General features: G+C 44.5%; 1 protein-coding gene across 3 annotated transcripts in view; it reads left to right on the forward strand.

Moving 5' to 3' along the window:
- Positions 1-23,042, forward strand: part of LOC144590752 (ral guanine nucleotide dissociation stimulator-like) — an 84,446-nt gene that overhangs the window by 59,538 nt on the left and 1,866 nt on the right. For 2 of the 3 annotated variants that reach the window (XM_078395169.1, XM_078395168.1), the window contains exons 2-17: positions 130-240; positions 1,704-1,897; positions 2,734-2,805; positions 3,569-3,762; positions 5,319-5,440; positions 6,562-6,777; positions 7,641-7,744; positions 9,727-9,811; positions 14,369-14,446; positions 14,543-14,629; positions 15,218-15,250; positions 16,085-16,206; positions 16,561-16,656; positions 17,996-18,194; positions 19,659-19,904; positions 21,198-21,312. In XM_078395169.1, the coding sequence (XP_078251295.1) occupies positions 130-240; positions 1,704-1,897; positions 2,734-2,805; positions 3,569-3,762; positions 5,319-5,440; positions 6,562-6,777; positions 7,641-7,744; positions 9,727-9,811; positions 14,369-14,446; positions 14,543-14,629; positions 15,218-15,250; positions 16,085-16,206; positions 16,561-16,656; positions 17,996-18,194; positions 19,659-19,904; positions 21,198-21,312 (2,074 nt within the window). The remainder of the gene's footprint in view (positions 1-129; positions 241-1,703; positions 1,898-2,733; positions 2,806-3,568; positions 3,763-5,318; positions 5,441-6,561; positions 6,778-7,640; positions 7,745-9,726; positions 9,812-14,368; positions 14,447-14,542; positions 14,630-15,217; positions 15,251-16,084; positions 16,207-16,560; positions 16,657-17,995; positions 18,195-19,658; positions 19,905-21,197; positions 21,313-23,042) is intronic. The other variant, XM_078395170.1, reaches the window with a different exon arrangement.

Below are 23,042 nucleotides of genomic sequence, written 5' to 3' on the forward strand. Positions count from 1 at the left end.
CTCTGCCTCTCTCTCCACAGATACTGCCTGAGCTGCTGAGAGCTTGCAGCATGTTCTGCTTTTAATCATAAGAGCTGAAGGGCATTGGTTACGTGGGCCATTGTAGTCAAAGGTTTATTTGTCTTACAGAGCGCAGCGCAGGAGATTGGTGAGGAGACAGAAGATGGTGCAATCTATACGATAACGCTGAGGAGAGTGCAGGTGCACCACACAGCGAGCAAAGGACAACGATGGCTTGGGGTAAGCATAGATCCCAATACATCACTAGCAGAATGCCACCGTGCCGGTACCACACCTCAACCCCCCCCCCCCCCCTCCCCAGTTCCCCCCAGTACCCTCTCACGGTTGTTATTAGCAGCATTCAAAATAAATGTTTTGAGTGATCATTAAAGATGAAGATGTAGAAAAACAAGCGATACGTTTGCATTTGTGTCACACCTGTCAGCTGGAAGGAGCGCAGAGGTTGCTTGTGAGGATGTGGTCAGGGCTTGAGTGCTTGTGCTGTTGGGACAGTTTGGGCAGACTAGGTCTTTATTTCTTGGAGCGCAGGACGATGAGGGGTGATCTTATAGAGGTATATAAAACCATGAGGTGAACAAGCTGGATGAAGGCAGAATGTTATTTTTTCCAGAATATAGAGGTACCAAGAACTAAAGAGCATAGTTTGGTTTAGTTTATTGTCACCTGCACCACGGTACATTGAAAACCTGTATTGCGCGCTAACGAGTCAACAAAAAGACAATACATGATTACAATCGAGCCGTCCGCAGTGCACAGATACATGATAAAGGGAATAATGTGAATAATGTTTAGTGCAAGATAAAGCCAGTAAAGTCCGATCAAAGATAGTCCGAGGGTGTTTTTAACATGCGAGAGGAAAGATTTAATAGGAACCTGAAGGGCAACTTTTCACACAGGGTGATGGGTATACAGAAGGAGCTGCCAGACCAGCGAGTTGAGGCATGTACAATAACAACATTTTAAAAACATTTAAAAAACATTTGGATAGGAAACGTTTGTCCAAACACAGGCAAATGGGACTGGCTTAGATGGAGCGTCTTGGTTGGCATGGATGAGTTGGGCTGAGGGCTTGTTTTCATGCTGCATGACTCTGTGACTCTATCCACTGTTTCTCCCTCAATATATGCTCTCAAAGTCTGTGTGCGTCTGACCATTTGTATTGCTACACTGGAATTTCTAGTTTATTTTCATGTTGTGGTTTGTCTGATTGGCTTGTGCTACTCAGCCCCTCTCTGGATAATTTTGCCCGAGTCATCAAGGGAGCTGCATTTAGGGCTGTAATAATGTTTTGTTGTTGTTTATGAATACCAAGCAGCAAAGGGCACGAAGCTTACCTTGTCCCTGACCATTTTCAACAGCAGTGATTTCAAGGCATTCAGTTCAGAAGGTCTTGTTCACAGTCTCTGGGTCCCTTGCATCTTAACATGATGTGCATCTCACAAAGCACTGGAAGCACTCAGCAGGTCAGGCGGCATCTCTGGAGGGAATGGACAGGTGACGTTTTGGGTTGGGACTCTACTTTAGATTGAAGAAGGGTCGCGACCCAAAACGTCACCTGTCCATTCTCTTCACTGATACTGCCTGACCGGCTAAGTTCCTCCGGCACTCTAGTGTTTTGCTCAAGATTCCATCACCTGCAGTTCCTTGTACCTCCATGACATGCCTCTGCTTCTTCTTAACAGGTGGAGAATGAGTCTGCCATGAACCTGTACGAAACCTGCAAAGTTCGGACCATCAAGGCCGGGACCCTGGAGAAGCTCGTGGAATACCTGGTATCGGCCTTCAAAGGCAATGACTCCACCTACGTCACCATCTTCCTCTGCACTTACCGGGCCTTCGCATCAACCAAACAAGTGTTGGACCTACTGCTCAACAGGTGACTGCAGTGGCAGGCGGATGGAACCATGTAGTGGGCTGTCCTGTTCCCCAGAGCGGAGACAGCTGGGGACGGTGACTCAATAGAGGCTGTTAAGCCATGTGAACATTCGATAGGCTTAACGTAAAGTTAATTTGTGCTTGTAAAGAGATGAGAGATAGGGGGACCTAAATGAAAGCGAGTCAATAAAAGCAAATTAAGGGGAAAGCTCCTCTGAACGAGCACTTGAATGTAGAACTCAACATTGTGAGCTCTAGCTGAAGCAAACATATTGAAGAGAAAACTAGTTAAATACTTGATGCAGAAAGGAATAGAACATTACAATGAGGAGATGTGTGGGGCCCGAGTGTAATTAACTCAGCTCATTTTTGTCACTGGCAGATTCAATCGAGCTACCAAGGCAGCTTCTCTGGTAAAGAGCTGATGAAAGGCTCGGAGACATGGTGTCCTTTAATTTCCTTTAAGTGTGGAGGGCTAAGCAAGAGCCAGCATTGTCATTGTGACGGTTCTGCTAACTCTACAGCTCACCAGCAAAGCTGAAATCTGGCCTTTCTCATAGGGAATGGTTATTGGGCTGAAGTATTGGATGGTGAAACTGCACTCCAGTCTGAGTCTTTCACCTCTTGGCCCAGCAGAAACCCTCAGACCATTGCTGAAACCCCCTGGAACCTGCATGGTGTATTGCCACCACACCAGCTGATCCAGCAGAGAGACAGGATCAAACCTGAGTCCCTTAGAACCAGAAGCCACAGTAACTGGATATTCAAGCCTCATCAAATTGCTTTCCCGTTAAATAATCTGAACTCATTTGTTTAAATGTCTCGTGTTTCTTACAGATATGGAAATTTGCATCAAATAAATGGGGATGTTTCTAAACTTACACCTGATGACAGGATGGAATTGAAAAAGTAAGGCCTTTTGTGTACCAATACTTCAACAGCATTATTAATCATTTATCCCAGAATGCTGTAACAGTTTTTGCTAATTCGTTGCATTCTGAAAAGAACAGAGCTGTCAAATTAGAATTGTTGTTATTTTTGTGGGAGGGCTAATTCTAGGTGCCATGTTTTTTTTGCTTTGCTCATTTGGGCTGTGCTAGGGAATGCTGAGGGGATTGCCATCTGCTTAGATGTGGGCTGTAAGTTTGATGCTCTTTAGAAGCAATTTAATTCTCATTGACCTTTGCTCACACATTAACAGATGCTCGGAAGATTGGGCTTTGTTTTTCTTTGGTAAGGGAAAAACCTCTAAACCTACCTCTGGGGAGGTTTTAAGGCATGAATTTCATGCAAGCCAGGTTAGTCAGTGTGGGGGACGAGGTAGACAAACTTCCTTTGCCCTCTACAGTTAGTGCTTGGCTATCCATGAACATGTTTATTATTTATTCACGAGGCTTGGGCAGCATTTCTTTCTGCATCTCTCATTTTCCCCTGAACCAAGATGGTTGCATGACTATTTCACAAGGCAATAAGAGTCAACCCTTTAGTGTGAAGGGGCCATGCATGAATTGGGATAGGTAAGAGTGTCAGGATTTTTACCTGTCATTGAGCCGTATGGCACGCAATATGCCCTTCAGCCAACGAGCCATGGTAGTACAGCCATTTGCTGTTTGTCATAAAGCATTGGTCATTCATCGCCAGGCGTTTACATGCCTTTGTACTCTTCTTTCAGTACCATTTCATCTATTCTTGGAGCCTGGCTCGATCAGTATTCCGAAGATTTCAGGAAGCCACCGGACTATTCCTGCTTGAAGCATCTGTACACTTACATCCATCAGATGTTTCCAGGTTCGGATCTGCAACGCCGAGCTCATGTCCTTCTTGGCTCATTCCAAAGGCGCAAAGAGCTGGACCTTGTTCAACACGGTAGGTTTTTGCAGTTCCATGCCCACACCCCCAAACCCCACACTGTCTGCACCATTCTAGAGAAAGGGGCCACAACATGTTGGCTTTCTCCTGGCACTCATAGTCTCTCACTTCTAATATTACTTCCTGACAGTGGATGTAAGATGGCTGTTGGCGACCACCGCCACTCACCCTCACAAGACACCTTTACAAGGGTAAAGAGGATTAACAGGCAGGAGACACTCTGGGGTTTGTTGCAACCTCACAACTTCAGTAATCCTGGTTCGATGTAGATCTTTGGTGTTGACTATGGAGTTTGCATCTTCTCCATGTGGGTTTATTCCAGCTGCTCTGGTTTCCTTCCCCATTCAGAGACTTGCTGGTTGGTAGATTAATTAGGTACTTTAAAGTACCCCAACTGTATCTAACAGTGTAGCTGATGGGCATGTGAGGGAATGATTTAGATACTGCGATTGATGGGATTGCTTTGAAAACAGCAAAGAGTTAACAGGCCAAACAGCTTCCTTCAATTTCATAAGGAAATATGAAACATGAGAGATGGAGTGAAGCTGAAAATACAGACAAGAACAAAAGATATGTTATTGCCTGTGTGTATGTAAATAATCGCCACAATGCTCTCGTTCCAGCTATTGTGTGTTTCTGCGAATCCAGCAGCACGCTGCTTGCAATGTGCTGAACACCATGGTTCCATGTGGTGTGTGGCAGCACAGTCTGTTTCCATTTCTTTTGCTTGCAATGGTTTATAAAAAGTTGAATAACTGCAACTCATGTTTACTGATTGCTTTCAACATCCCAAGAATGTTATCAAACTCATTGAACTGTGTAAGGCAAAGAGATTTTAATTTAAAAAACTACAATATCGTGAAATTCTAAAATAAAAAATGCTAGAGACACTCAGCAGGTTTTGGAGATAGATGAAGTGCTTATATTTCAGGTTGATGTGATTTTCCATAAAAATCGACCATAAATGTTAACTCTGTTTTTCTGTCTGACCTACAAGGAAGTTCCAACATTTTCTGCAGATAAATAAGATTTTAAACCCACGTCCGGGTGGAACGATAGTGCAGCTGATAGAGCCACTGCCTCACAGCCAAAGATTCGGGTTCGACCCTAACCTTGGGTGCTGTCTGTGTGGAGTTTGCACATTCTCCGTGTGACCTCATGGGTTTCCACCCACATCCCAAAGAATTGTGGGTTTGTAGGTTAAATGGATTCTGTGAAATTGCTCCGTTTGTAGGGACTGGATGAGAAAGTGGGATAACGAAAAACTAATGTGATCGGTGGTCAGCATTGACTTGGGCTGAATGACCAGTTTTCCATGCTTTATCTCTAAACTAAACTAGAAGAGATGTTTTTCAAACTTTAAAGAAGGAGAAATTGGGAGAGGCAAAAAGGACTGGGGAGTGAATTCTCGGGCCAGACAGTTGAAGACATAGCTGACAGCGGTGAGCAGATTGGACTAGTAAGAGACAGTTGAGAACCTAGCCTGTTAATCCTGATCTGACTGTGTAGTGGGTAACTGGATATTTGACTATATCTTGTTTTGTGTTTTACAGCGGCAGATCGCAGTGGCTGTGCCTTCACGATGGTTGAGGAGAATGGTTTTGAAGAGCCAAAGCCTGACTTCCTCTCCTTTCTTGCCAATGTGGTGGCTGAACAGTTCACCTTAATGGATGCGGTGAGTGGAACATGAGGCTTGTCGCTTGCCCAGGTGTGAAAGCACAGAGATGATTCATTGATTAGCAATGAGAAATCAGCCCCCTCTCCTTCCTGTGCCCCGGATGAACTATTGGCTTGAACTTTAATTTAATTATAGTGTACTGCATTTCTCCCTTTGGAGGCACAAGAGAGGGCAGGTGCTGGAGGAACTCAGCAGGTCAGGCAGCATCTGAGGGCCCGACCCAAAACGTCGTCTGTCCATTCTCTCCTCAGATCCTGCCTGACCCACTGAGTTCTTCCAACACTTGGTGTTTTGCCTTTCTATCTGTACACTGCAAGGGACAGGAAGAGAGCGGGCAAGATCATCTCTGACCCCTCTCACCCTGACCACAAACTCTTCGAAGCACTTCCCTCTGGAAGGCGACTCCGGAGTGTCAAAGCAGCCACAGCCAGACATAAAAACAGCTTTTTTCCACGAGTGATAGTTCTACTCAATAACCAAAGCCTGCAGTCTCTTTTTTGTTCTGATTTATTTTCACCCACATGTTTAGACCGTAATGTTGTATCCTTATTTTTTTGATGTGGTTAGGCTTTATTCTTAATTGTTAACTGTATGTTTGTGTTGTCATTTGTGAGCGGAGCACCAGGGCACATTCCTTGTATATGCATACTTGGCCAATAAACTTATTCATTCATTCATCTTTGGTAGTTTTCTACGTTACACCTTGTGGGTTAGATTCAATGTTGTTAATTTTCCACAGCGCCAACTTACCCAGCTGAATGAATATTTTCACGGTGTATTTAAGCAGGCAGAGAGATACAAAGGTTGAATATTTGACAATTTTGAGCTCCCTAGGATGGGTTAGTTCATGGTTGTAGTGGCCCTGTAGGATTTCCCAGTTGAGAGGGCGATATACATTGTCACATTCATGCCAACTGTATCAGGCTCTGCTCTGGGGCATGAATGTGATCACTGACATTGGAATACATGTAGACTAGTCTCCCCTCTAGTATGCACTGAAATTCACCTAGAATGCTCACAATTATTCAAATAAATTAACGTACAGAGGGTTGTAAATTTTCTATGATTGGCCTGTTTTCTGGATGTTCAGATTATGAGTTTGTATTTCTTTTGTGCAGGAGTTGTTCAAGAAAGTAGTTCCATATCACTGCCTGGGAAGCATCTGGTCCCAGAGGGATAAGAAGGGGAAGGAACATGTGGCACCAACAATACGTGCCACCGTCACACAATTTAACAGGGTTACCAACTGTGTCATTGCAACCTGTTTGAGTGACAAGACGTTGAAGCCTCAACAGAGAGCCAAGATCATAGAGCGATGGATTGATGTGGCCAGGGTAAGTTGGAGACAAGTGTGTGAGTAATATTTCTAAGCCCCAGACTCGCACCAGGATTGTATTGGAAAGGCATTCATGACCATCCCACATGGTGGAATCCCAGTCCAAGAGGAGTCGGTGAACATGGCAATATTTGGATAGGTCACCGCATCTCCTTAGATCTGTTATCCATTACATCCCAGAGCTTAAGTTGCCAAATCTGGTTGGATATGTTCCTGGAGCTTTTACCACATCTCCATTGTGCTGCCCATACCTTATTCCACCCACCCAACACCACCAGCAGTTTCCACTTTTCAATTAACTTCCCTCACAATAAACTCTATGGAACTGATGCGCTACAATGTTGAGAACTTTATTCTGCAATTTGTAACTTCCCCATTGCTTTATCTAGTGTACTTGGCTTTAACTTGATTATATAGTGTTCCAGATCTGTTTGGATAACATGGAAAACAGAGCTTTTCACTGTACCTCGGTACATATGAAAATAATAAACGTAATCCTAATCCACTCGCTCCCTGAGTGAGTGAATGGTGACCTGGCCAGGCCAGGTGGTTTGATGGCTCCAATATTGGCTGAATGCTTTTCCCTACTGAGCAGTTGGGGTGAGGACTTACAATGGGATTTTGTGGAAAAAGTAGAACAATAAGGAGTGGAAAACTCTCTGTGACTCTCAGTCACAAGGTGTGGCCGCTAGATCAGCCTAATTTAAAGTTTGGAAGCACAGCTCCACACATGGCTGTTATTAACCGTGTATTTACAGAATAATGAAGCAAGTGCAAATTTCTACACACAAGACTTCTGTGTTGAAAAAGTATATATTCCTTTTATAATCCATCGTCAATCTTTCTTTCCCTTTGTCACAGGAGTGCAGAATCTTCAAAAATTTCTCCTCGCTACGAGCCATCCTCTCTGCTCTACAATGCAACTCTGTCCATAGACTTAAGAAAAGCTGGGATGAGGTATCAAGGTAGGACCAGGATAAAGCACAATTTTTCATTCTTTTATTTTGTTAAAAAGGTGCTAATTCCTCCTTGGATGTGGATTTGATGTCATTTATTGCTGTAAACTCATTTGTAGTTTGTTACCTCTAATCTTGATTCTCTTGCATGATTTCCCATCTTTTCCCTCTGTAATCATATGCTCAGACCTCTAGCCACCTCCCAATCATTCGGCATTCCCATTTTCATTGGCTGGATCTATTTAAAAGTCCTGATCCTTATTTTTCAATCCCACGTGGGATCACCACACAATAACTATCTCCAGACCAGTGCAGGTAAAGATTTGTGCTCCTTCATCTCTGGTCTCCTGAGCCCCAGGTGTACCACTTCCCCTTTGACTGGCATTTCTTCAGTTGTTTCGATGCTTAGCCCTGGAATTCCCTCCTAAACCTCTCTTTCTTATCCTTTCAGATCCTCATTAAGTCTGCCACACCAACTGGGTTACTTATCATTTGCCTCAATAGTTTTTCATAAGCTTTAATGTCATGTCTGTAAAGTTCATTGAGATGTTTCATGTTTAAAAGGCGCTGTATAAATGCAAGTTGTGGTTATTGAGTGATATTCTCTCCATTCCTTGCCTAATTTGCAATTCTCTGTGTGTGACCTTAAACCCTGAGCAGTGGCAGTCTGTTTCCTTATGAAGCTTCATATCTAGGCCTTGACCCAATGCAATGGTGAGCTACCCGCTACCCAGAATCTTTGTGCCCATCTCTCTCCTCTCAGCAAACACAGCAATGACCAGAGAATGAATGCGAGGCCTTCCAATTTAGTGCCATCTAGAGGCCTGCGATGGAAATGAACCCAGCAAGAGATTTATCAGTTGGCATCATTTGGAATTACTTTGACCATACTTCCACAGAAAGGACAGATAAGGAGCTACTTAAGAGTTTTAAGAGCTATAGCATGGAAACAGGCCGATCGGCCCACCGAGTCCTTACCAACCAACCATCACCCATTCACACTAGTTTTATGTTATCCTATTTACTCATCCACTTCCTACATACTAGGGGCAATTTACAGAGGCCGATTAACCAACAAACCCAGTTGCCTTTGGGATATGGGAGGAAACCGGAGCACCCAGAGGAAACCCATGTGGTCACAGGGAGAACATGCAAATGCCACACAGACAGCACCCGAGGTTAGGATCGAACCCGGGTCTCCAGAGTCCCTACATCAGTTTGACCAGCTGCGCCAAAGTACTTTACTTTATGTTAAATGATGGTGTCTTCTTGTATAATTACCACACATGCGTTTTGGAGCATGATATTTGAGAATAGTAAAGAAGGAAAATCTATTTAGATTTCGACCATCCTGAATCCAGCTGGCACTGTTCTAGTTTCCTGAAAGGTGCTTGTGGTGTGGCAATATTGTGGCTTGTTCCCACACATTGTTGCCAAAACCCTACCCTTCAAAGGTTGGAGTAGGATAAGGAGATAGTTTGTACATTTCAATATATGTCATGAAAATTTTGAAGCTAGTAGACTAACCAGTGGTTTAAATTTAATGAATGGAGAATGTGCATTACAGTGTTGTTCAACAGAAACCAGATGCCAAATGAATGGGCAAGAATATATTGAGGTACATAACCTGTTGAACGCAGTTCAGCACAGCAAGGATTGGAACTACACATTGCACTGTGACAATCTCCAGCTGTGCTTGGATGTAAACTGTTATATGTAGTGAACAGGATGGATATTATCCCGCGCCTGCTCCTCAATAGCACGTACTCCATGTACTCTGTAAGCAAGACCTTGCAGATTAGGTTTCCTGGAATTGTGCACAAATCAATTCTAGCTTCAATTTCCAGTTTCCCCTGTTCTGCTCTGAATAGGAATTTGACTGTCTGATTTAAGGGAGTTGGCCAAAATTCTATGGTTATCAGTTTTCCTGTGAATACCAAATTATGTTGCATTGCTTCTAACATTTTACGTCCTTGGTTGGAATTTTGCAGAGAGAACATTCGAATATTCCAAGAACTGTCCGAAATCTTCTCTGATGACAATAACCATTCCCTGAGCCGTGAGCTGCTCATCAAGGTAAGAGTTCACTGCCTTTCTTATAAACCATTAGGGTTCTCTTTCCCAATCTTGGTGGGGTCCTGTTGCCCAGTGAAGTTGTGTAGGAAAATAACTGCAGATGCTGGTACAAATCGAAGGTATCACAAAATGCTGGAGTAACTCAGCAGGTCAGGCAGCATTTAGGAGGGAGGGAATGGGTGACGTTTCGGGTCGAGACCCTTCTTCAGACTGATCAGTTTGACCCGAAACGTCACCCATTCCCTCTCCTAGATTGTGTTGCCCAGTGAATGTTCACCCAACCGTAAACCCAGTGTCCACCCTCTTTCGCCTCCCAGCATGGCTGAACAGAGATTGGACATGCCAAACTTGGACAGGTTGTGTGAGTGGGCGGATGCATGGCAGATGCAGTTTAATGTGGATAAGTGTGAGGTTATCCACTTTGGTGGTAAGAATAGGAAGGCAGATTATTATCTGAATGGTGTCAAGTTAGGAAAAGGGGACGTACAACGAGATCTGGGTGTCCTAGTGCATCAGTCACTGAAAGGAAGCATGCAGGTACAGCAGGCAGTGAAGAAAGCCAATGGAATGTTGGCCTTCATAACAAGAGGAGTTGAGTATAGGAGCAAAGAGGTCCTTCTGCAGTTGTACAGGGCCCTAGTGAGACCGCACCTGGAGTACTGTGTGCAGTTCTGGTCTCCAAATTTGAGGAAGGATATTTTTGCTATTGAAGGCATGCAGCGTAGGTTTACTAGGTTAATTCCCGGAATGGCGGGACTGTCGTATCTTGAAAGACTGGAGCGACTAGGTTTGTATACACTGGAATTTAGAAGGATGAGAGGGGATCTTATCGAAACATATAAGATTATTAAGGGGTTGGACACGTTAGAGGCAGGAAACATGTTCCCAATGTTGGGGGAGTCCAGAACCAGGGGACACAGTTTAAGAATAAGGGGTAGGCCATTTAGAACGGAGATGAGGAAAAACTTTTTCACTCAGAGAGTTGTAAATCTGTGGAATTCTCTGCCTCAGAAGGCAGTGGAGGCCAATTCTCTGAACGCATTCAAGAGAGAGCTAGACAGAGCTCTTAAGGATAGCGGAGTCAGGGGGTATGGGGAGAAGGCAGGAACGGGGTACTGATTGAGAATGATCAGCCATGATCACATTGAATGGTGGTGCTGGCTCGAATGGCCTACTCCTGCACCTATTGTCTATTGACGTGCTGTACTCCCCATCCCAGGCCCAATATCAATGGGTGGCACAATGGTAGAGCTGTGGCCTCACAGCACCAGACACCCGGGTTAAATCTTGACTACAGTTTCTGCCTGCATGGAGTTTATACGTTCTCCCTGAGACTATGAGGGCTTTCTCCAGGTGCTATGGTTTCCTCCCACAGGTTTGTAGGTCAATTGGCCTCTGTGAATTGCCTTGGCGTGTAAACTACAAAAAGGGGATAACATAGAACTAGTGTACGGGTGATCATTAAATGAAACTAAATTAAAGTTAAGACACCCCCAGCAACTGTCTGATAATTTGTGTTATGTACCATGAACTGAATCAGGATTCCTCTGGTCTATCATTGCCTTTAATTCTGCGCCATCAGCTTTCCACTTAAGAGTTTTGTATTATTGATGACAGCTGTGTTTGGGGATTGTTAACACAGAACACTTCAAAAAAAGAAATGCATCTTTGTGGTTTAAAGCTTGTGCTTTAAATAAAATTATATTCAGGTATTCTTTCTGAACTGAAGAGACGGTTGTTTAAAACACTAATGAGCCTTTCTGAATTGGACTTTGCTCAAGGACTCTCAACAATACGTCATTTATAATTGTGCCTGGGTAATCCATACCTGCTCACACCTGCTGGTTAGTTTGTTGGCAGGGGTTCTGGGGTTATAAATAGTAAGAAGTCAAACAAGCAGGTTTATAATACTGAACGATGGAAGGGGGGTGCTTGGTGTGAGAAGGTTGGCAAATCAGACATGGGATTTTCCTGAATTCCAGCGGGCATCCCTGGTAATATATGAAACTGTGTGCCCAGTGTCAGTGTGTGGCGTGAAGCTGCTTCGCCAATGGGACTCTGTGACCTGAGTGATCTCAAGGTCGGGTCCCTGGAAAAGCTCCCAGCATACAAAAAAAATGGGAGTTGCTGGATATTATTCTGTTTAAATCGGGCAAAACATTGTGCAAATATCCCGTACTTGTTATTTTGTTATTCTCCTGGTGAATCTGCACGTCCATATCACTATACTGTGATGTGCAGCAGTTTATCGATCAATTCAAGCAAATATTTATTCTCACTGTCCTCAGAGATTGAAGAATCATCTGCACAAAAGACCCCATGAGTATCCAATTTAGATCACTGTTTGTTAAGATAATCAAAAACAACAGATGCTGGAAATTAGAAATGAAAACAGATATTGTTGGAAGCACTCAGCAGGTCGGGCATCTTCTGTGGATAGAGAAACAGAGTGGATTTTTCAGATCATTGCTAATGAAGAGTCGCAGTCCTGAAACATTAACTCTCTTTCTCTTTCCACAACTGTTGCCTGACCCGCTGAGTGCTTTCAGCAACGTCTGTTTTTATCATCTCTCTTTATTATAGTGTCTGTTGAAACAGTCCGAGGCATGTGAAGGTATTTTTTTTAGGCCAACTGTCTATACTCGCATCCTTCTATGGCCTTGCCCACCCTAAACTCTACAAAATACAGGCTCCAGAAACTCTTCCCAAACTCCAGCTCTGGCCTCCACCATTGCAGGCTGCGCAGGCCTCAACCTGTACATCTCTCTCTCTCTCTGATCCTCTGCACCTCTCTCTCTCCTCCACAAAATGTGCCTCTTTGACCCATTCTATCGAGAGGAAGTTTGGGAGGTTATTGTAAGTAAAAAGCACAATGGTAAAGCAAGCTTTCATTGTTGTTGAATTTAACAAAGCTTAAAGCGAAAGAAGAATAAGAGCATTCTGCACTTTTAACATCAAAAGTAACTTACAGGAAGCCTTATCGTATTAGCTGCTCGATGAAGCCATTGTAAAGATCTGCAGTGTGGTTAAAGTGCAGATTCCAGGAAGCAACAGCGGGGGCAACATTTTTAAGCATGAAGCAGATGCAATGGAGACCTGATGGCAGGATGTGGTTATATTATCTGTAAATAACTGCTCACGGACCAGTCACCGTGTTCTTGCAGAAGACACTGCTTTCTTCACCAAGCTGATAGGTCATTCGATAAGTTTTGAAATGACTTGTGCCAGCAGCAGGAGAGTTTACAGCCTAGGCAAACCCTCAGTGACTTGACTAGGGGAAAGTTGACACCGCGGTACTCTTTAGAAACAGTCCACGACCAGGTCTTAGCTTCCGTTCCACCCCCGGCAACCCACAGTCATCGCCCTTAATTAGCTTCTCTTACAGTAACTTGCAATGTCTTCATAGTGTGGGTTTTTCAGCTGCTGTGTCTGAATCACTGGGTGAGTGAATCACTTGGAACTGCCTTGGCGCTCTGAGCAGCACTGGAAGGGAAGCCAGTTTCATTCAGAATGGAGGAGGCCAGCCAATGGGTAGAATAGAGATGAACTGAATCCAAGGTTGAGGCTGCAGAAAACACTGGAAACATGAAGTCAGGCAGCATCTGAAGGACGAGAAACAAAATAAACGGGCAAAACTGAAGCTTTGCTTCACCCTCCATAGGGAAGTTATCTCTAGTTGGCCCAAGCAATGTCCAGCCCTCGCTCAACACAACCAACAAAAACAGTCTGGCCATTAGCACATTGCTGGTTTGTAGGATTGTGTTTTGTGCAAATTGTACAATCATACTCCAATGACCCACTTCAGAAGAAAAAATCTTAGCATGTCTCAATGTCCTGAGTTTGTTCACTCTTTTTAAAGTATTCTGGCAAGATACATCACAGCCTGCGATGGCAGCTGCTCTGCTCTTGATTGACTGAACCTGCAGAGGTGGTGAACAGAGCACAGTCGATCACAGACTTGGCTTTTCCTTCTTCCTTCCATCTTCACGGTGTGATGCCTCAGGAAGGCTGAGCCTCGTCAATGATGCCTGTCACTCCAGCTCTTCTCTCTTCTACCTTTTGAGAGAAGTAACAGGAGCTTGAAAGCCCAGATTTAAGGACAGCTTCTTCCCCACAACTATCAGACTCATGAACCAATCACTTTGTCACACCCCCTTCCCAGAGGTGCTGCGATGTACTCTTACTCTTAAACTCAACTTGATTATTCCATAATTTACTTTAGTATTTTTTCTGCACTACTTTAAATTGCCCGACATCTTTAGACCACTCTGCTGTTTTGCATCCATCATTGTATTTCTTGTTATCTATTATTATCATGTACTCCGTGCACACTATGTGAACGAGGAATTTATTTGTACCTTCGTATATATTACTAACCTGAATCTATAATCCCAAACCCTTGTCTCGCATGGGTGCTGCCACCTACTGGAAAGGCAAGGTTTAGCACTTGATACCATTTTACGCTGAAGTCCAAATCAGACACATGCATTCTTTGACCTGTTCGTAAGGTGCTCACTTTTTGTATGTCTCCTTTATTTTCATGTTCTGGAACTCCAGGAGGGGACCTCAAAGTTTGCTACACTTGACCTCAATCCAAAACGGGCTCTGAAAAGGCAGCAGCAACAAAAGGAGTTGGTAGGTTTGCTCCAGAGATCGATCTGATGCACACAAGTCATTTATTCTAATGGCTGTCCTTAATCAGTAATGCAAATGCCTTCTGTGTTTCTCCAGGGTACAATGCAGGGTACAATCCCTTACTTGGGAACCTTTCTCACTGACCTGGTTATGTTGGACACTGCGGTAAAAGATCATTTAGAAGTAAGTGAGAATTAGCCTCAAATCTGTTTACAAATGGAGCATGTAACAAATGGGTTTAATGTGGGAAAACACTGCTTGTCATATTGGAATACGATGACAAATGTGTTCTCAACTAGTGTAACTAAGTAGTGAAATGGGTCCACATCCTTGTTTATGTAAAACGCAAAGTGCTGAAAGTGGGTCAGGCAGTATCTCTGGACGACATGGACAGGCGATGTTTTAGGTTGGACTCTTCACACCATGTCCTCCAGAGATGCTGCCTGACCCGCTGAGTTAATCCAGTACTTTGTGTTCTACACAAGATTCCAGCATCTACAGTTCCTTGTGTCTCCTCTGTTTATGTACCAGCGAAACAAACATGTGAATTAATTATCCACAAGTTTCGCCAGCAGTTCGTTCAGAGCTTGTAATGGTTAGTGTCAGTCTGTGAACCGCAATAGACTTGCACTGTTGTACAGTGCGATGCCTGCAAGTGACTGATGCCTGTACCTGCTCCCCAGGAGAGGGAAGGGGGGGGGGGAGAGAGAGAGTGTGCAGAGAGGAAATATAGTCATTCAGTTTATTCATCTGTTCCTTTCCACTTCACAGGGCGGTCTGATCAACTTTGAAAAAAGGAGAAAGGTAAGACATTTAAGCCTTGTTTCATTATTGAGGGCCATGGGTTTATAAATGAACATTTACCTCCACAGCTCGGATCGTGAGCTCCCCATGAAGGAGCCACTGTGCTGACTCCCAGGGAGCGGTCATATCCCAGCTAGACCGCCAGATGTCACCTGGCGCTGAAAACCCACCGCCACTCCTCTCCCCTCTATCCCATTACTTAGTTTAAATTACTCAGCCCGTGTCCAGAGGGCTGGCAACAACACTGAATCCCACTAATGCACCTGGGTTGCTTTAATTCACTTACAAGGCATTCCCAAGGGATCATTCTTTCAATGGCCGATGGGTCAGTTGGGGATGGGCACAAAATACTGGCATCACCAGTGGCATTCGCATTTAGGCAATGAATAAATATTTTCTTTAAAATGTGTCTTATAAATGAGACTGTGTAATGGCAGTGTGCTCACTCACAGGCTTGGCTTACTGCTTGCCTTCAGAGACAAGCTGATAGCCACTCCATTTGGAAGCAGATGGAAGCTAATAGTAGTTAGTATGGAAGCTTCCATTGTATTTCACTGGACCTTGGTGGGATGTTCATATTACACACAATACTGTAACATTGTGCAGTGGGCGTTCCAAATACTGGCAGCAATGTGAATTGGGAGCTGTGGTACACAGGCATCTGATTCGGTTACCACCTCTGTATGGTTCATATGGGCTAGGGAAGACAGGAACTGAGATAATGGACCAGTATGCTATGGAAGGCAGGAAAAGCAATGAATCATTGAGATGTATGAGATGTGGCTGTATTTTTCTGCAAGCTCCACTAACACTGGCGAATGTTTTCTCTGCTAGGAGTTTGAAGTGATTGCCCAGATCAAGTTGCTGCAGTCTGCCTGCAATAACTACTCCTTTACACCGGACCATCGGTTTGTGGAGTGGTTTCGCAGCGTGGGGAGGCTGACGGAGGCGGAAAGGTGAGGGGATGCTTGTGCTGCTGTGGAAGGGTTGGGATGGGTTGGTTGGCGATGCCAGCGAGGAGAGAGCCAGGGCGAGAGCCCATGTCCCTGCTCGGTGCTAACACTTTCACAGACACACCTGCCCAACAGAACCAACACAAGCTTTAGTGAAATCAATCTCAATGACTGACATGGACCTGTTTTTATCTGAGCAGCTGGTGTGAGTACACTACCCTATCCCAGTGAGATCAGAGATCCATTGACTGGGTAAAACTGGGCTGGGATTTGAATAAAGGCTAGGTGGGAAGAGGTGCTGGAAAATCATGTCCTGTCTTAATTTTGTTAACCGTTTTAATCTTATCATAATTCCAGTTACAACCTGTCCTGTGAAATTGAGCCTCTGGCAGAATCTGCGAGCAACACTCTGAAGGCAAAGAAGAACACAGGCATCATCAAGCGATGGAGCGAGTGAGTGTCCTTTGCCACTGTGGTTAGACAGATGTACATTGAATGTAAAGGCAGAGAGGGGATTGTGACATTTGGCCTGGGTAATCCTGGGGAACTGTGGCTATGTGGAGAACAAGACAGAGGTTTCTACTGCAGGTCCATCCTGGCAGATGGAGAGTGTATGAAAGTGGGCGGTTAGGTGTGGATGGTGGGGGCACTTCACCCTTCCCTCAGCATTGGGCTAAGAGAGAACTCTGCTGTGGAAGGAATTACTTGTTGGACATGGATAATCAGATTTTCTTATAACAAAGAAGAAGTTTAGTTTTAGTTCAGTTTATTTATTGTCACGTGTACAGAGACAGTGAAATGCTTGTTCTGGATGCTATCTGGACAAATCATACTATACATGATTACAATGCATCCTCTACTGGCCACACTCTCATTGCACTCCTGCCATCGGGAAGAAGGTATAGGAGTCTGAAAACTATCACCTCCAGGTTCAGGAATAGCTTCTTCCCAACAACCATTGGACTATTGAACACAACAAAAAAACAACTAAACTTTGAACTACGAACTGTTTTGATTTGCACTAGGGACCAGTCTTTTGTTTTGATTTGCGTTAATATTTTTATTTTACTGAACATCTGTTTGTTTTATGTTATCTATTGAGTGCCGTGTTTTGCAGACCTGTTATACTACTGCAAGTATGGATTTCTTTGTTCTATTTCGATACATTTGACTAGTAAACACTCTTGACACGGGCAAAGGTGGGAAAGGCCAGAACGGTTACAAGGTGGACATTTCCCTGTCCTGCCATGACTGTCACATTGGGTGGCCGTGCAGAAACATTATCGGTACACATGACAATTAAACACACTTTACTCTGCACTTGGAAGTGAGTTGATGGCCTGATTTATATTGACATTGATAGCCAAGAGTCAAGTGTGTTTAATTGTCATATGTACTGACAACAGAACAATGAATGTCTTACTTGCAGCAGCACAACAAGCCTGTGAACATAATACTCATAATATATATTAAACAAGAATTCAATAAATTAATAACCATATCAGGCCATGATATCAGTCAGTAAGCTCTCTACCGCTCTCACCTGTAGAAGTTCAAGAGACAATCCGTTGACATACCAAATCTCCTCAATGTTCTAGGGAAGTCGAGGTGTTGGTGGACTTTCTTTATTATTGCATCAATGTGCTGAGCTCAGGACAGATATTGATGGAAATAAAAGGTGGGGAGAGTAATGGGGGCTGCTGATAACCCCAATGAGGTGTCTGCTCGGTCCAACATGAGGTCTATCCGGTTTGTTAACACCTTCCTCCTTCCATCCCATCGACGATTGCAGCAGGCAGACCCCAGCCGCAGATGCTCCATGTACGGGCGCCCAGTCCCGCTCCTGCGAGCAGCTCAAGTACGGGCCCTACCTGGGCGGTGGCGATGCAGTAGACTCAGTCAGTGTCACATCTGCCGGATCCAGCAACTCTGACGTGGAAGAAATCAACATCAGCTTCATCTCCGAGTCACCGGATTCCCAGGAGAAGAAGGTAGGGATTGATTGTGCAAACACCAAACAAACTGTTCTTTCACTGTGATGTCCAGTGCCAGAGATGGAGTGTGATCCATCCATTAGCACAGTAAAATTGGACAAGCCTAGACTCCATGGGGAGCCTTGTGTAACCCAACAGTCTGTCACTAAAGAAGCCTGAAGTGGGTACAAGATCCGCCCTAATTATGATGGCACAAGTAGAGCTGCTAGAATGAGCTAAACTGTACATGGCTAGTTGTAGATTCTAACCCCGGAATGATCACTGCCTTCTCTCCATCCCTCTCCCAAGAATTATCCATTCCACATTCCTCCCCACCCCAATCCCCAGTTCAAAGTGTTGCCTCGCCCAACCACCGGGGTTTCTAAATCTCCCAGATTATCCTGAAGTCTCCCGGATGGGAAAATTAATTTCTCGGACCAAAATAAAAACCTGCAAATTAACAGGAGATAGAACAACTCAATGGCTCTATCTGTTTGCTATAAACATGCTGGGATTGAGCAAAGAATGGCTGGTTAATTGATGGCCCAGAATCACCCAGAGTCACCGAGTGTCTGTTTACCTTTTGGTTATCCCTGGAAGATATTGCCTCCCATAAGCGGGTATATTGGCTGGCCAAAGGCAGGATTCTGGGGTAGGGAGATGAAGGGAGAGATGATTTGTTGAGGTGTTCAAATAGCCTGGAGTTGGGAATCTTCCCATCCTGACACATCCCCGTTGGATCTATTGAATGTTTACTCCATGATGCCCCTGAAGCCCAAAATGCTCCACATTCCCTCTCTTGGTTTAAAAGGAATCCTATGTATGCAACTTTGCACACACTTACATTATTCAACAAAATATATTTAGAAAACAGTCGCATTGTTATTGACCATCACCCAAGGCCTCACCAACTGTGATCTCCTCAGCCTCACGACCCAATGAGATATTTATGTTCCTCCTATTTGAGCCTCTTGAGCACTACTGATGTTCATCCCTTCATAGGGTGTGACAGGGCTTTCAGCCGCCAAGATGCCCAGTGAGGAAATTCCCTCCCTAAATTATTCCCCTGCTCCTTCCACTTGTAAGATGCTTGTTCATCAACTTATTGTTCGACATCCATATTGTGAATGAATGAATAATTTTGTATGCCAGTGTATCTTGGGCTGTGTCGCTGCATTAAAGGTGCTGTGCAAATGAAATTGTGGTTGTCCGGTAGACGTGAATTGAGCTTGGCGCTGGTGTAGACACACGAGGGTGATGGTGGCAATGCTGGGTTTACAAGAGGATGTACTCTACAAACCTCTTCAGAACTGACTCAGCACCTCACTTTTAGTTCGGTCCCAGTGTTTTTTTTTACTGAACTTTGGAAGTACCAGCTTTTAACTGGCAGGTACAACATTCCAAGCTGGGCCAGACTGGGCACTCGTGGTACCAGTCTTGTCCCAATGGTAAACTTTTTTCCCATATTTTATTTTCTTTTAGTTCTGGGAATCAACATCGCTGTCCTCATTGGACACGTCCGGAATCGGCTCTGGGTCAAGCAGCGCCTCCTCTTCCTCCGTCTCCTCCACACCCATAACGTCCACGAGAACGCACAAGCGCTCAGTCTCTGGAATATCCAGCTACTCCACACTATCTCTGCCACTTTATAACCAGCAGGTGGACGACTGCTGTATCATTCGGGTCAGTCTGGACGTCGACAATGGGAACATGTACAAGAGCATTTTGGTGAGTGTCACGTGCTCTTGGACGAGGACAGATCAGTTGTAGTTCATTGTTTGGTCTTGGGTGAGATGGGGCGCGGGAGATGGCGAACATTGGATTGCTCTAAGCAAAACTGCCTCGCATTCCTCTGGGCAACAAGTTTGTATCTTTCAAGACAGAGGAGACTGCAGATGCTGGAATCTGGAGTAACAAACAAAGTAACAGATACTGCTCGACCCACTGAGTTCCTCCAGCAGTTTGTTGCTCTGAGTTCATAACTTTTCTAAACCTACTCCACATCCACTATCTCATCCACTAAGGCATATATGAAAATTCTTGGCACTACTATTTTGAAGGAGAGCAAGGTTCCCAAGTGACAAGGCGGCACAGTGGTGCAGCAGGTTGAACTGCTGTCTCACAGCTCCAGTGACCTTAGTTCGATCCTGACCTTGGCTGCTGTCTCTTTGGAGTTTAAACGTACTCTCTGTGACTGCGTGGGTTTCTTCCAGGTTCTGCAGATTCCTTCCATATCCTAAACACATGCTGGTCAGTAGGTTAGTTGGTGTGTGAAAATTACTCTAGCTAACAGTAGATGAGTGGTAGAAAATGTGTGGTGTTGATGAGAAGGTGGAAATAATAAAATGGGATTAGTGTCAATGGATGCTTCATGGACAATGAGGACTGAGTGGGCTTAAGGACCTGTTTCTATGCTATGCCTCAACATTTATACTATGACAATCGAGGGTGGTAGTAAATGGTTGTTTTGACACAGAGGGGGGTGAATGGTGGCATTCCCCAAGCATTGTTGATAGGACCACTGTTTTAAAAAAATGTATATTGATGACCAAGATTGAGGGAGTCAAGTCACAATTTCTGCCTTGGTCTTGCTTTCGGATTGCCAGCCGTGGTTGAGTTAACTGAGATTCTAGAGTTGGCCTTGCCCTACTACCGCGGTTATGTTTTAAGCCCCACGCCACTACCACCAGGAAATGGGGAGGGAAATTAGCCAAGGTTCCTTGTGTTGCCTTGGCTCTGATTCATGAGTGTGGCTGCAGATTAGAAGTGGCTCTGGTTGTGGTGCTTTCTCCAAGACAAAGTATCTCAATTACCTCTGCTCCAAGAGCCAACATGAGATGCAAGCCCATGTGAACATGTATTCATAATGGGTATAGATATCCTTTGGAGATGGGAGATAATGTGTAGAGACATAAAGGGGAGGGGTGATGAGGATGTGGTAGATATTTTAAACTACTGAAAGGATAACAGGGCAATAAATACCAAAGCCTGGTCTATTAATGGGTTAAAATTCTGTTGCAGGTGACAAGCCAAGATAAGACACCTGTTGTCATTCGAAAGGCCATGGCCAAACACAATTTGGATGGGGACAGGCCTGAGGATTACCAACTGGTGCAAATCATCGCGGAAGACAGAGGTATGTGTGTTATGTAGGAGTGTGGGCACTGAGATCTGAGTATAGTCATGTGGGTCACTAAGACTGTCCCAGGAGAGCTCCAGTGACTGTCACAGCCTCCTGGGTGATGTTTCAGGTCGAGACCCTTCTTCAGACCAGACCTGAAACGTCACCCATTCCTTTTCTCCAGAGATGCTGCCTGTCCCGCTGTTACTCCAGCTTTTTGTGCCTTTCTTCCGTTTAAACCAGCACATAGAAACAGAGAAAATAGGTGCTGGAATAGGCCATTCGGCCTTTCGAGTTAGCTCCGCCATTCAATATGATCATGGCTGATCATCCAAAATCAGTGCTCGTTCCTGCTTTCTCCTCATTTCCCTTGATTCCGTTTGCCCTAAGAGCTATATCTAACTCTCTCTTGAAAACATCCAGTGAATTGACCTCCACTGACTTCTATGGCAGAGAATTCCACAGATTCATAACTCTCTGGGTGGAAAGGTTTTTCCTCATCTCAGTCCTAAATAGCCTACCCCTTATTCTTAAACTGTGACCCCTGGTTCTGGTCTCCCCCAACATCGGGAACATTTTCCCAACATCTTGCCTGTCCAAACCCTTAAGAATTTTATGTTTCTATAAGATCCCCTCTCATCCTTCTGAATTCCAGGGAATATAAGCCCAGTCGATCCATTCTTTCATCATGTCAGTCCCACCATCTGGGAATTAACCTGGTGAAACTATGCTGCACTCCCTCATTAGCAAGAATGTCCTTCCTCAAATTAGTTAGGAGACTAAAACTGCACACAATACTCCAGAACGGAGATGAGGAAAAACTTTTTCAGTCAGAGAGTTGTAAATCTGTGGAATTCTCTGTCTCAGAGAATTGGCCACAGGAGGCCAATTCTCCGAATGCATTCAAGAGAGAGCTAGATAGAGTTCTTAAGGATAGTGGAGTCAGGGGGTATGGGGAGAAGGCAGGAACGGGGTACTGATTGAGAATAATCAGCCATGATCACATTGAATGGTGGTGCTGGCTTGAAGGGCCAAATGGCCTACTCCTGCACCTATTGTCTATTGGTCTCACCAGGGCCCTGTACAACTGTAGTAGGACCGCCTTGCTCCTATACTCAAATCCTCTTGCTATGAAGGCCAACATGCCATTTTCTTCACTGCCTGCTGTACTTGTAGTGACTGATGTACAAGGACACCTAGTGTTGCAACTCCCCTTTTCCTAATCTGACACCATTCAGATAATAATCAGCCTCCTTGTTCTGAACTCCAGTGAAGATCACTTGCCCTGTCCCAGGAGAGCTCCAGTGAGCGTCACCATCCCCTGTCCCAGTGTGATCTGCAGTCTAGATTACCAACACTGCCTGTTCAGATGTGATGTTTCATGTAATAATGATATGTCCTTTGAAATTGGGCAGAAGGTATAGCCTGCACGTTGCCCAGAGGCAACAGAGGATTGTTGTAAATGGAGGTATCAGACCATTTGCTGGAGGGTCCATAGCACTGATCAAGCCAAACAGCCAATTATCTCCAAAGAAAAGCAAAATGCTGCAGATGTTGAAAAAACTAAATAAATGCAGAAAATGCTCGAAACACACAGTAGAACAAATAGCAGCTGTGGGGAGAAACCTTCACCTTGATCAAAATGATTGAAATTTAAAAATGAGGTGGAGATGGTTGGGAGACACGATAGTGAAGGAGTTACTTAACTTCCAATGCAGCATACACAGATAATGTAATCTCATGCT

This window comes from Rhinoraja longicauda, unplaced genomic scaffold (assembly GCF_053455715.1).
Source record: "Rhinoraja longicauda isolate Sanriku21f unplaced genomic scaffold, sRhiLon1.1 Scf000284, whole genome shotgun sequence".
Taxonomy (NCBI): Eukaryota; Metazoa; Chordata; class Chondrichthyes; order Rajiformes; family Arhynchobatidae; genus Rhinoraja; species Rhinoraja longicauda.